The sequence below is a fragment of the Gymnodraco acuticeps genome, unplaced genomic scaffold (genome assembly GCF_902827175.1).
Source record: "Gymnodraco acuticeps unplaced genomic scaffold, fGymAcu1.1, whole genome shotgun sequence".
NCBI classification, from domain to species: domain Eukaryota; kingdom Metazoa; phylum Chordata; class Actinopteri; order Perciformes; family Bathydraconidae; genus Gymnodraco; species Gymnodraco acuticeps.
In genome coordinates, this window is record NW_022991934.1 from 499133 (window position 1) to 513183 (window position 14051).

Genomic DNA, 14051 nt, shown 5'->3' on the forward strand with positions numbered 1-14051 from the left:
AAAATCCAGAATTACCCGTTGGCCTTTACACAACTCTGACGAGGGGGGGGGAAGCATGCTCGTGAACTGTCAACGGGGGGGGGGGGAGGGACAGTTCACATGCGCCGTGTTATGCATGGCTGCTGCACCTCGCGGGAGCGTGCACAGCGTAAAGCCAAAACTCACAGACATTTCAATGATTTGTACGGCACAGTTAGGTTTGGAAACGGTATAATTTCCTTTTTGGAGGGCATGCATAACATGGCATAAAACCGGAGCCTCGCTGCGGGGAAACTTTGGCGCTGTTCCGAGTTTGTTCTAATCTGGCAAAATGACTGACTGCTTTCAGATTTGTCCGTCATTGTTAAAAAAAATCCGTCATAGACGGAAATTATTCGGTTAATGCGACCTCTGCGGGGGAGCATGCCCCCAGACCCCCCTAGAGGAGGTTAGGTCCCCCCCCCCCCCCCCCCCCCCCACTTAAATCATGTTCACATGGATAGGAAACTAAACTTAATTTGCACACATCTTGTGTCCATATCTTTCTGTTTTGGTGGTCATGCCACAACCGTGCACGTGAATGCATGTGCGAGTCATGGTGAGATATCTGGATTGAGAGGTTGCTTTTTCTTTGCACAGCATGAAAGAGAGGTGAAATGAATGGGCTGTGATTTTAGTATTTTTAAGTAGAGGTCAACAATTTGTACGGCCCTCGGAGGATGTTGGAAAAATTGAAATGGCCCTTGAGAGGAAAAAGGTTCCCCACCCCTGGGTTAAAAGTATCAATTGTGTCTTACATCACCATGAATTTGTGATGCTTTTAATGCAGCTCCATTTCAAATACAAGTCTTTGTTCACCACATCACAAATCGGATTAATTTCTCTTGGTTTTCCACATTGCCTAATGCAGCCACCTTTATGATAAATCTAGTCTTTGAGACCACTCGGAGCATGTTTACATGTCAGCATTTACACACACATTTACGCAGCAGAGGCTACTATACAAGTGGCCACCTGCTCATAAGGAGCCCTATATATTCACACACAGACGCATTGGCTCTCTGATTGTAGGACGACTGTTCTACCTCCTGAACCAGGCCGGTGTTAGAGACATCAGCAGAGAGAAGTCTGCTTTCTCCTCTATGTAATACAACTCAATTGCTCTTGGCTTGTGGGGTTTAAAGCCACACAAAATACATTTGAACATGTCCACAGCCATGTCTCTCTTCAGAAATCATGACCCTGTCACAAATGATAATCCTTGATAAGACCTTGTTTTGAGCAGTTTTATGTAGGAACTATTTCCTTTTTAAAGAATGTACATGCTTGATAATTACCATTATGCTGCTTTAATGCTTTCTCTTTACATATACAGTACATATCCAATAAATAATAATCATCATTCCAAACGTGTTATATATTATATGCTCCTTGTGTGGCTGGCAGGTGGTTACATTTCCTCTGGCCTGGCCTGGCTTGGTTCTGAAGTGTTGTTTTTCTCTCTTGAAGCTGTGCTTCCGTAAACACATATAATGTCATTTTGTCTGTGCTAATATTCCTCTGAAGTGTGCTGGTGGATGATCACTGTGTTGTTTTGTTTCAGACTGCGGCTGCAGCTCTTCAGGACTCAGAGGATGGGCTGGGGAGTCAGGGCCATGCAGGATATCCCACAGGGAACCTTCATCTGCGAGTGAGGACAGGCCTACAGCAAATTCATTGTTTTACAGCATACAGCAATACTGAACCGCAGCTCTAATACCCCCCCATCTTTCCACAGGTATGTCGGAGAGATCATCACAGATGCAGAGGCCGATAAAAGAGAGAATGACTCTTTCCTCTTCACCCTCGACAATAAGGTGATTAACTCGGTTTAATGAATGTTAAACAGCTGCAGTTGGCTGGTATGAGACATAATTGCATGAAAGTGTTAACTTGTCATTGTGTGAGGTAAGAGAAGAAAATGCAGTTTCAATAAGAGGGAAGACTCAGAGAACACGTGTGAAGCTGCTGTTACTTTCATGTAATCAGATATTTATGTTTACAGTGTACTTTTGTCACACAGAGAATGGTAACATTGAGTATTTAGGTTAGGATTGAGGCAGGATTCAGTTGAACTCTAATGGATTTTAATCCTAATCTTTTATTTGAGTAACACGAGTAAAAGTGCCCCGCCCACGTTTTACAAGGCACTGCTTAGAATATTACATTTCATTTAAATGACGCTTTTATCCAAAGCGACTTACAATAAGTGCATTCGACCAAGAAGATACAAACTGAAGAAAACAGAATCATATAAATACATCAGGTTTCATAGAGCCAAAACATTTCAAGTGCTACTCAACTGGCTTTAGATAAGCCAGCCCTTTGTTAGTATATAAGCAGGGCTGCACATAACTGGTGCGCAGGTGCGCATGCGCACCTCTGCCAAAAAAAGAGCACTGGGTCATTTGAAAAAAGGCGCATTTGCGTACCAACATTGAGAGAGAGAGAGAAGAGAGAGAAGGGAGAAGAGAAAGGAGAGGAGAGAGAGAAAGATATTTGCGAGTTGCATATGAACTCAGGGCCGGCCCGTAGCACTGGCGTTATAGATGTTCGCCTAGGGCACCAGATCTGTGGAGGCGCTGCGCTGACAGTTCTGGGAGGGAAACAAATGTTTTGACCGTTGGGGCTCATCCTAATTTTCGGCCTTGATGTAACAATATTCATAATTAAGTAAATGTAACACCCTTTTCACCCCGGTTACACTTTTCATTTGCCCTGTACGATGGGCGCTGTAAGTGATGAAAATGGGGGATGTTGGCTTATCTGGCGCCCGCAGCTCGCAGCCAAAGTGCGAGTGAGCGTGGGAGAGAGGGAGGGTGCACCGGTACCAGCGCTGTTGTTATTAGAATCTGGTGCTAGCTGCTCTATATTTTTACGGATATAAGAAGAAGATGTTTCTACAATAATGTGGAGGGAGAGTCCTCTCCAGTCAGACTGAGAGGCTGATAACTACAGCTCAGTGAGGTAAGGACTCTGAGTGTTTAGATAGTTCACTTTAGTCTAAGTTATCTCAGTGGGTCTCAAACGGTTTGATCACAATTTATGTAAACACATATTTCCAAGGCACTCCTTTATAATGATTGGGATAAAACAGGTTTTAAATCATTCCAATGTATACTATAGGACAGTAACCAAAAATATCCTTTAAAACTGGAGAGATACAAAAAAATGCATAAATAAATAAATGTTAAGGTAAAATAAGATATGAATGAACAACATAAATAAAATAAGTTACATTCATTTGTTATTGGCTATGGTAGGTTATTGGTTATGTTCACATACTTATTTGATTACATCCACTTGTCTAAGATGACAACAGAGACTTTCGACCCAAACCCAGCTGTTGACTTGTGGATGCAAGCAGCTAATCGCAGACTCAACCAGAGAGAAGGTAGTAGGCCTACATCATCAGCTACCATGTCTGACAGAGAGGAAGACAGTGAGGAGAACAGTCAGGAGGGTAGTGATGACAGCTTCTAGGATTACTGGTCGTGCTAATGTTGTCTTGTGTTCACCTCTGCATGTGTGTTCTGTGTTCACCTCTGCATGTGTGTTCAGTGCCGTGTGTCTGGCAAATAAAGTCAAGACCCCCTCAAAAGTTACGGTTTATTTCATTTTAAGGATGAGCACCAAGCAACATCTCCAGGTGCTCCTTTGAGAACCAGGGCAAAAAGTTATGTGCACCCCTGTTTATAAGAATACCTTCAGAAGCAAGAAAAAACACAAACCTGAACATGGTTCTCTATACATGCCTGCTACATTATATATTTAGGGATATAAGGACTATAATAAGGAATATTCGCATTTGAGATTCAGAGTCTATTTTACAAGAGAGTCCCGGCAAAGATGGCAGCAAACACGAGAACAAGAGACTTAAAACAATACGGCAAAATACAATACTGCAGATCTGTACTGAACTGAACTGAACTGTCTCTGCACTCCTCAGGCTGTCCCACACCAGCTGAGCTCATGATGACAGGTAGCTGTTTGCACCAGGGGGGACTAGTCTCTTTGATTCCTTAATAGCCAGTTGTTCTTTTGAAGTATAATTATATATGTTGGGTACTTTTACTTTTGGTACTTTAAGTATATATTGATGCTAATACTTGTGTACTTTTACTTGAGTAACCTTTTGAATGCACTACTTAACAGAGTATTCCTACACTCTGGTACTACTACTTCTACTTAAGTACAAGATCTGAGTACTTCTCCCACCTCTGACTAACAACCAATATTGGGTACACCAGTAACAAGATTAGCTCAGTTAAATCTAATTAAAATAATAACATCAACTTCCTGTGCCCACGTGTACCACACTAACTATGCTAATGAGTCCGCCTGCTGGAGTTTCTGTGGAAGCACCGTGGAAAACCATTGTCACTGCTGTCAGGAAGAGTCCATGGTTTCCTGGAGTAGTTATTCAAATGAAAAACTCTTTTAATTCTAAATTCTCAAGAAGAGCTTAACTTTGCAGACCGAGAAAGACAGACCAATCATTAATAAGTGTCACTTAATAAAGCTATACAAAACTAATGTGAGGGGCAAATCATTTTCTGAAAAAAAAGACTTGTCTTAATGACAAGATTATTTTAGGATTTTGTGTTGTCAGTATTTAAGAGAATAAAATATTTATTACTCAATCGCATTAATAGTAAAAGCAGAGATCATTTTGCAGTAGCCTTTCCATTGGGGATGAATGTGTGTGTTTCCTTGTCCCATTTGCACATATTTTTCACTTTTGTTTGTTCTTAAAAAAAAAAAAGTAAGTAATAAAAAGGGCAGCATATCGTGAAGAACATATTCCCTGCACGTGTTTCCCATTGTTTGCTCCGTCTGCTCACGGTACTGTGCAGGTTGGAGACGTTCACTGTATTGATGCGAGACTCTTTGGAAACATCGGGCGCTTCATCAACCACCTGTGTGAGCCCACCCTGCTGGCGGTCCGCGTGTTCACCATGCACCAGGACCTGCGCTTCCCCAGGATCGCCTTCTTCTCCAGCTGCTCCATCAAGGCTGGAGACCAGATAGGGTGAGTGGTGGAGCAGCCTTCATTTTCCCCTCCAGCAACCATAGGTGTATTTTATACTGGGGACGCTGGAGACATGTCCCCAGCACTTTTAGAAACTGCCAATTTTGTCCCCATAACTCTGCATTAGGATCATTTGTTAAAATGTTCTGAAAAAAGTTGGAGAAAGGTTTATTTGCACAGTGAACATTTAAATCTGGAAAACTGTTCTCACTTTCTGGGTGTGTTTCTGAACCAGAGTGGTGTAGTTTGGACCAATATGATTAATATGAGGGAAAACCTCAAGAAGCATGCCCTTTAATGCATAGCTAACAAATAGCGAGCCTACATTACTGTATATTTTTGCTGGGGCCGCTGGTGTTTTTTTTCAATCTGAAAACAGTGTCCCCACCAAGTGCTAGCTATAAAGTTCCTTTGATGGATTGCTGTCTCTTCCTCACCAGGTTTGACTATGGCGATCACTACTGGAGGGTGAAGAGCAAGTACTTCAGCTGCCAGTGTGGCTCTCTCAAGTGTCGCCACTCCGCCAGCAGCAGAGAATCTCACTGATGACCACTGACCTCCCCCCCCCCCCCCCCCCCCCCCCCCCCTCACAGCCTGGACTCATTCTGTTGGACCTCTTTAATGTCAGAAACACTGTCTTCTGAACCTGATACCACATAGGACTGATTTTTTATTACTGTTCACCTAGATTCCCTGTTCAAAAGCAACACATGAGGAATAAAGCTTGTGGAAATGTCATCTCAGAGCACATGTTCCTACTTATTTACAGACCTAATGACACTTTTCTATAAGAACACTGCAGCTCAGCCAGAAATACTGTCTGTGAGAGTGGATTCAACTAGCATTTTAAAAATAAGGTTTTAACAGTCATGAACTCTGAAAACTGTCAAGTGTTATACTGGTGGATTAATGAAGTAATGCAATGGTTTGATAGTCTGATCTCGTATGTAAACATGCTTTTTACTAAATGTCTAACTAGCAGTTAAACACATTTTTAAAGGATCTGTTTTATGAATGAATTATAGTTGCCAATAGAAAGAAGAGACGCAGCTTCTGTCTTCACACAGCCCCAGCCTCAGTCGGGGGATGATGTCCTCTGAGTTGGCATTGAGGAACAGAAACCTGATGACACTCGGTGTGAAGAAGTGTGTTGTCTTAAAAACTACTGAAACATATATTGACACTAATGGACTCGAACAAGGAACAACTTACTGACCCAAAGTACGCGATGTGTTTGTCAACATACTTTTGGCTATAAATATAATAATTTTTCAGGTTACATTTTTTAATCCCTTTTCTCCTTTATTCTGGCCAAGGCAGGAAACCGGCTACAGACCAAAGATCCTCTAAATTACATGGACAGTGGTTTCCATATAGGCTACTTCTGGCCGTAGTTAAAACATTGAAATATCAGAACCACATAACACTGATCAACCTAGCTGTCCAGTAAGGATGAGAGAAATCATCATTAAACTATGTATGTCTTTTGTAACCCACATCACAGGGGGTGTTTGACAATCCAGTTCTAATAACCCCTGAGTCCCCATGAACTGAGTTACGAATAGCTTTACTGAATGATCTCTAATACACTCTAAAACATATTGTATATAATATATAATAATTCTGTATGAGACAGTTAACAGTTTTATTTTACTAAACATACTTTTAACTGGTATTTAAAGCTTTATTGGTTGTTTACAGGCTTGCTCTTATTTTGGAAGTTATCGCGTAGGCTAAATGTTGCTAACATTTGTGTAACTTGACCCGGTGTGGCACTCTCCTCCCTGTTGCTATGGAAACAGGGCCGGTCCAGGTGGAGCCTGACTGGCGTCTGTCGGTCACGTGGGGTCTCTGAAGGAGCAGTGCAGAAAGTAGTGTGTCTGCATCACGTTAACAACCTGTTCCCCGAGCCTTCTCCTCCGGTACCGGAGAAACAGAAAGTGATAATAACGGTGGCGCGCGTTGCTTCAGATTCAGTCTTCAACGTGAACATGAGAGGGGTCGCTATGGAACACAAGAGTATTTTATGGATGCTTTCTTCAAGGAATTATCCTGTTTCGTCGTGCTGACGGTTCGCGGTATTTTCTCAGCTGTTTAATCCGACTTTCTCCCCAGGCTTCAGGAGGAGCCTCTTGTAGCATGGAGCTCGCGCGCTGACGCCAGCAGCACCTCGCGAGCACCGGGCAGGTACGCGGTAGGACCTATGGGTAGGACATGATGCATCATGGAATCTGAGCAGCTGCACTTTAAGCAACAATTCCGTGAGTGAGGTCATGGGCAGCAGCAGAGACTGAGTGAGGGTCGTTGTTTCCCGTTAATGTGTGACTTTGGTGCACGTGGTACCCGCAGCTAGAGGACCGGGGGGACGGGGCGCTGTGATGCGCCATCTCATCCCGGGGGTCCGTTTTGGTTTCTCGAGCAACACCTGCTCCCTCCCACCATGGCTCGCTTTGAAGAGGACCTGGCCGGCCGCTACGGAGGCTGCGGCCCCGCGGGCCCGACCAGAGGGGTCAGCCGGCTGCCGGGGGTCCCGAGGGTGTACAAGCAGACGATGGCCCAGAGAGCCCGGACAATGGCGATCTACAACCCCATCCCCGTCAAACAGAGCTGCCTCGCCGTTAACCGCTCTCTGTTCATCTTCAGTGAGGATAACATCATACGGAAATATGCCAAAAAGATCACCGAATGGCCATATCCTTTACAGTCAGTCAGACCGACCAGCAGAGGTTCTATCCCGGCTCTACCGCGGGATCATTCAGCCAAGCTCCGCGGGAATGTGTCAGTTAGAAGCCCATTGCTTACCTGTAGAAAATACATACATCTAAGAATTCGGACACTATCTCAAATTAAATGATATATATTTTCATTCAGCACATGTGCAATATGCAAAGAGGCGTTTTAATCAGTGAAATGTAAAACTAGTTGGTTCTCCTTGTGTTTCCACAGCCTTAAATACAGAGGGAAGTGCTGCTGCAGAATGAGAGCTCCTCAGTTCATCTTCTGTTGATATACATTCAGCTCTTACCATTTTCATCAAAGCACCCCGGCTCGTCTGTTGACAGGAAGATCATCTCAGAGAGCCACATTTCTGATGTAGTTCGGCATAATGTTTTCATATTTCATTGATGAATTATTACCAATCTGCTGGTCACAACAGGCATCATGCCGTTTATACACCGGCTGACTGACAGTGGGTTGTGATTGAGAGTAGTACATCAAGGCTGTTGGTTGCTTAATGTACTTCATGATGACAGCGTTGCGCAGGTTTACATCCCTGATGTTTCATGAAGGCTGCAGGTGGAGCTGTCCAGGGTGCTGAACTCCCAGCAAACAGCTTCTAGGCGGTGGCAAACTGCATGGGTGTGACACCAAACAAACAAGCTGTCATTTTGAGCAAAGAACACAATGATGTTTTTTTCCATTTCTCATTGAAAATTGTTATGTATTGTGGTGGGAGTGTGTTTGCATATCTATAAACCTTTGTGTATGCTTTCCATGGAAGTTCCTTAACACTTTCACTCCATTTGAGTACATGATCCTGGCCACCATTATAGCAAACTGCATCGTGCTGGCCCTGGAGCAGCACCTGCCGGCCTCAGACAAAACCCCCATGTCCGAGCGCTTGGTGAGTGGACACGACCGCTTCCTTTTCCTGTAGGCTCCTCATGTCTCATCCATGGAAAGGATAGTTTACTGACTGACATCTGTGATGCTTCTCGTGTCTGTCTGCTGCAATCATGAGATCAACATGTGCCCTGTTTACCCCCCCCTTATTTTCCAGTCTTTGTGTTACATCGAGTTCTGCAGGAATCAGTCTTTAAAGCCTGAAATGAGTCTGCATGTTGCCACTTCTGTCTCCCTGTCCTGAATTCTATGACTTTTAAATGGCTGAAATACGTTCAGTGGTCAACAGTCACTTAAGAGGTTTTCAAATATTTTCTACAAAAGAAAAAACGTAAATACCCCACTTATACATTTTGATAAACTTAAAAACAATTCCTGGCTAAATGTGACTTTAGAGTCATTACTAGTCTGCCTTCTCATCCTCCTTGTGTGCTCTCACAAACTGCCTTAGCTCAAACAGTTTCTATGTATCATTGTGTTGTTTTTTCCTGTTGCAAAATGAAATATAACTGTTAGCGTTTCACTTTTGGCAATTACATTTACGTTTTAGGTGTTGATCTTTTGTAAATGTATCATTACCTTAGGTTACTCTTGTTAAGTCAACCTTTCTCAGAAGCCACATCAGCACTGAAATGGTTTCAGTGCTGATGTGTACACATGATAAGGAAACAGCAGACCCTGGTGTCTGAGAAGCTGCTATCATTAAAATGGTTGCCAATTCACTTTCTGTTGAATTATGTATCATAACCGACCAATGGTTTCCATCAAAAACCCAAATGGCGTTTGTGTTGAAATTTGAGTTGAGTTGCCAGACTTTTCGATTTTTGTCAGGACAAGTCTATGGCCATCGAATGTGGTCCAAGTTGTGGGACTCAAGTCCATACCTTTACAGACATATACATAGCCTGACATAGACTGGCTCAATCACGTTTTATTGACACAACCAGCAAGAGATGTATAATTTCATGATCCTCCCTACTCTGCTTTTTCTAACAGGATGACACAGAGCCCTACTTTATTGGAATATTTTGTTTTGAGGCTGGCATCAAGATCATCGCTCTGGGCTTTGCCTTTCACAAAGGATCCTACCTGCGTAGCGGCTGGAATGCAATGGACTTTGTGGTGGTCCTAACAGGGTGAGTGTGTGTGTGTGTGTGTGTGTGTGTGTTAGATAAGACACTGCTCTGAGAGGACGCCTCCCTCTGATGTTCAGAGAGGGGGGGTCACATCAGGACAGCTGGGGGAAACCTGACTTTTATGCAAAGTCAGGTCTCTTGAATACCAAGTGTCCCTTAACAGTTCAGTTTCTGAGTCTGAGATGAAGGGGTAAACACAAATATAATTGAATTGAACTTGGGAAAACTAATGTCAATTTGTCAATTTTTGTGAAGAAAAAAATAACAGGAATAGAGAATTAGAGGAGGCCAGTGTAGAGTGAGGATGTTGTGTTGCTCCTCAGATCCAACACACCTGACTGCTGCTGGGCTGTACAAACAGGTGATGCTTAGGGTGCAAATGAAAAGTCGATTTTTTTAGAACGAGTGATTTTCGCAGAACGCCACAGACACATGGTGATTTTCTGTGATTCGTTTTGCTAGGTAAACAACCCAACAGTATTTAAAGGAGTCAAAATAAGCTCACACTTCTAAACTATAAGTCCACAGCACTAACCTGTGGCATAATGCAGCAGTAATATTAAAACAAACCTTATTTACTATTGTTGAACATGAGTTCATGAGTTCATCATCCTCGTTTAATGCAGGAAAGCCAAAAGGAACACTGTTAATATTGGATGAATTGTTCAGCCCCATTGTTCAATAATATATTGAAACAGTTTTATAACTTTGTAAAGCTGACGGGCAATGTGTGCTAATGTTGACCCTTCAGCAGAGGATTGTACTGTCTTCATATTATCACCATTAAGCATCTCCATTTTGCTGCAGAAATGCCGAGCAGGCTCTTTTTTCATTGTAACATCTCAGATGTTCTGTAGAAAATCCCTTGCTGTTTGGAGGGAAAGCTAGTTGGGAATGAGGGTTGGTGGGGCGGGGGGTAGTGACAGAGGATGCTGTTCCGCCACGCCGAGTCCCTGAACGCCTGCCGCTGCCACCAGGTTTATTCAACTTCTATTGGGGCATGTGATGGGAACCTCACTGCATAAACAGGGCTCCTCCAACTCCTGCAGCTCTCATCAAGTCCTTCCCCAAGTCCTTTATTAATCAGGCTATATTTTATTTAAGCTTCCTTCTCTAATCACTTCGGACTGTATCTAAAGAATGTTTCTGGTTGCTCTTCTCTGACAGTCTTTGGGCTGAGCACTTGAATGTGCTAGAGCTGACGCATTTTTAAAAGTTAAAAGTCCAGGTTAGTTTGAATTAACATAATTCCTGAGTTAACCCAATGGTCCCTCTACCCAGAAACGTTCCATCTACTAGAGTGTCTTACCCTTCACTGTGGTCTTTTATCTCTGTTGAGATTGTGGTGTGACTTTTATATTATGGCTCCGGTGCTGTCAGTACCCTGAAAAGCTTCTACTGTGAAATACACAGTCAGATGAGGGGGGAGAGCTGATTGGAGGAACTGAGCATCACATTTGATTAATCACACAGCCCTTATGCGCAAGATGAAATGAACACTTAGTAGAATATTCCCTTAGTGTGAGTTACAGTGAAAGGCTGAATTAAAAACAGTAGTCAGCTGTTTGTGTTAGTATGTGAGCTGTGTGAGTGCAGGTCTGATTGAATAGGAGCTGAGCAGGCTGACATGATAACAATAATTGGGGGGAAGGTTTGGGAGAGGTCATTACAGCAGCAGTCTGCACTTCCTGTCAGAGCGTCACTGCAATGACTGGATGTTGGGCGGGAACATACTCAGATCGCTCATATAAAGAGCACACATGCCGTCAGGGACACTTGGCCGTGCATGCACACACATGCCGACAAATCAATTCTCCATGATGAGGTCCATTTCCTGCAGGATGTGCTGTGTAGAAACCACAACAATTAGGCATGAGCAATGACTCCCTGCATTCAGCTCGTTTGTACAGAACTTCAAAGTATCCGTTTTTATTGTTGGCTTTGTGACCTGCTAATACATGGTTAGCTCAACAGCCTTCATTGGTTGTGGATTCAACTCAATGTCAGATTAGATTATAAATTAATTTATAATCTAATCTATTTACAAAAGTATAAAGGACTATATTTACATGTTTGTCCTTGATGATGATATATGATCTGATATATGCTCATGTGAACTCTAATGACCAGATTGCAAAAGAAACAACCAGTGGGAACTTGGCTGTTGAGGACTTGAAGCATGTATTCACTGACATACTGTATATTCTGTAAACACACTGTACTGCTAATATGCACAACTACTGTATTATGCTGACTTTGTATTCGCCGTCTCACACACTTTTTTTCTCTCTTTCTCACCCATACTCCTTAGCACTACACACACATTGCTATGCATCGAGTTATGTCTCAAAGGACTTAACACACTTTAATAAAAAAAACACTCAAAAACAAAAGTCCTATGCTGGGCGAGCTGACATTGCCCTGTGTGTGTACTCCTCTCAACACAGACTCTTTTGTGTGTGTGTGTGTGTGTGTGTGTGTGTGTGTGTGTGTGTGTGTGTGTGTGTGTGTGTGTGTGTGTGTGTGTGTGTGGTGTGTGTGTGTGTGTGTGTGTGTGTGTGTGTGTGTGTGTGTGTGTGTGTGTGTGTGTGTGTGTGTGTGTGTGACCTATCAGTGACTAACCATGGGAATAGATGATAACGGCCTTCTACATCTTTTATAGTAGGTCGCTTGTAATCCCTATGATGCTGATAACGTCCATCCAATAGACTCATAACATCTGAAGGGAGGGTCTGAATAATGCGTAGTACTCATGTGTGGGGCAGTCTCATTCTAACACCATTACCATTTTGAACATGCCATCAATTGATCCGAGTACACTCTACACATGTGTTTGCTCTCAGGATATGGACCTGGGCCGTCTTTCATGAGCTGCTAATGAGATCATGTGGAGGGGGGGTGCATGAACAGCAGAGGCTGATAGGTCCTGTAGGGCAGGCCCGACCGTACCATGTTTCAGTAAGATGTGGGGGTTGCTAATAAGAGCATATATCTGCCTCTCCCCATGCTCCCACCCAGATCAATAGTGTATTGAGCGGAGCGCAGAGGGAATAGAATCACTTCAGCTCTGCTCTCTATAGCTGGCTGGATCAAAGCAGCTGCCTGTGGATCTCAGCAGCGCCTCCCCCCCACACACTGCCACACACACAGCTCAGGGTAGCACTTCTATGAAGGTAGATATGGTGCAAAATGCGAGAGCCTGTAAAAGCTGATGTGAGCACTTGCAGAAAAAAAAATCTGAGCTCGTGTGCATACATTTACACTTGTAAAAAATATCCACGTAACTGTGAACTAAATTTGAAGTCACAGAAGAAAAAAAAAAATGTTGTAGCTTGTAGAATTTTTTTTAGACTTAGTGATGAAATGTTCACTTGCAGAAAAATACATATTTTTTAAATATATTTTCCATTACAACTGCAACTTGGTTATTACGACCTCTCAAATCAGTCATTACAACTTGACGAATCTGCTCTGTGGCAGTATAAATCGACTTATCTGTGGTCTTAAGTTTTGCTACACTTCTTGCGATAAATGTGTCGCAAAAGTAATTTTCACCTGTAGATGTGGGGGAGGGAGGGGGTTGGAGCAAAGGGGCGGAGCTATCAGAATGACGAGGCTCAGGATAATTTACAAAGGCTTTAAAAACACAGCAGGAGCCCAAGACAATTATAAAACTTGTCATTATTTCAGTACAGTTCAATTGGTTTTATTTTCATAAACGGTTATCAACCGTTAGTGCCAAAGCAGTAGGCTATAATATATTAATTACTGCTGTAGACTACAACCACTACTTGTTTAGCTAGCATAAACTCAACAAAGCTAGCGTTAGCTGGCTAACTGACGTTATTTTGCTGCTAAACTGCATGATATAAAACGGTGGTCTTCAAAGCGGATTTAATTCTCAATCACAATAATAATATTCAAAGTAATACTGGGCAAGTAATGGGCAAAATCAATGTACCTACCATGTCAGCGGACTGGTAGCGACACGAACCGTTAGCCCCGCAGTCATCCGGTACGACCTGACTGTGGCTGTGACTGTGTAACTGACCCGAGCCTCGTCGTTCTGATAGCTCCGCCCCTTCGCTCCAACCCCCCTCCCTCCCCCACATCTACAGGTGAAAATTACTTTTGTGACACATTTATCGCAAGAAGTGTAGCAAAAGTCAAGACCGCAGATTCGTTGATGTATACTGCCACAGAGCAGATTCGTCAAGTTGTAATGACTGATTTGAGAGGTT

At 43.1% G+C, this 14051-nt stretch overlaps 2 protein-coding genes across 6 annotated transcripts in view; both read left to right on the plus strand.

The window, feature by feature from the left end:
• The window catches only part of ehmt1a (euchromatic histone-lysine N-methyltransferase 1a), a 40955-nt gene extending 35167 nt beyond the window's left edge, over positions 1-5788 (plus strand). For 4 of the 5 annotated variants that reach the window (XM_034200270.1, XM_034200271.1, XM_034200273.1 and 1 more), the window contains 4 exons: positions 1583-1669; positions 1757-1835; positions 4875-5050; positions 5491-5788. In XM_034200270.1, the coding sequence (XP_034056161.1) occupies positions 1583-1669; positions 1757-1835; positions 4875-5050; positions 5491-5596 (448 nt within the window). In that variant the 3' untranslated portion in view covers positions 5597-5788. Of the gene's footprint in view, positions 1-1582; positions 1670-1756; positions 1836-3967; positions 4842-4874; positions 5051-5490 lie in introns of those variants that run through there. The other variant, XM_034200274.1, reaches the window with a different exon arrangement.
• Positions 5789-6897: 1109 nt separating this feature from the next.
• cacna1ba (calcium channel, voltage-dependent, N type, alpha 1B subunit, a) overlaps positions 6898-14051 on the plus strand; it is a 331900-nt gene continuing 324746 nt past the window's right edge. The window contains 3 exon segments of the mRNA XM_034200269.1: positions 6898-7741; positions 8570-8675; positions 9671-9810. Coding sequence (XP_034056160.1) covers positions 7491-7741; positions 8570-8675; positions 9671-9810 — 497 coding nt within the window. The 5' untranslated portion in view covers positions 6898-7490.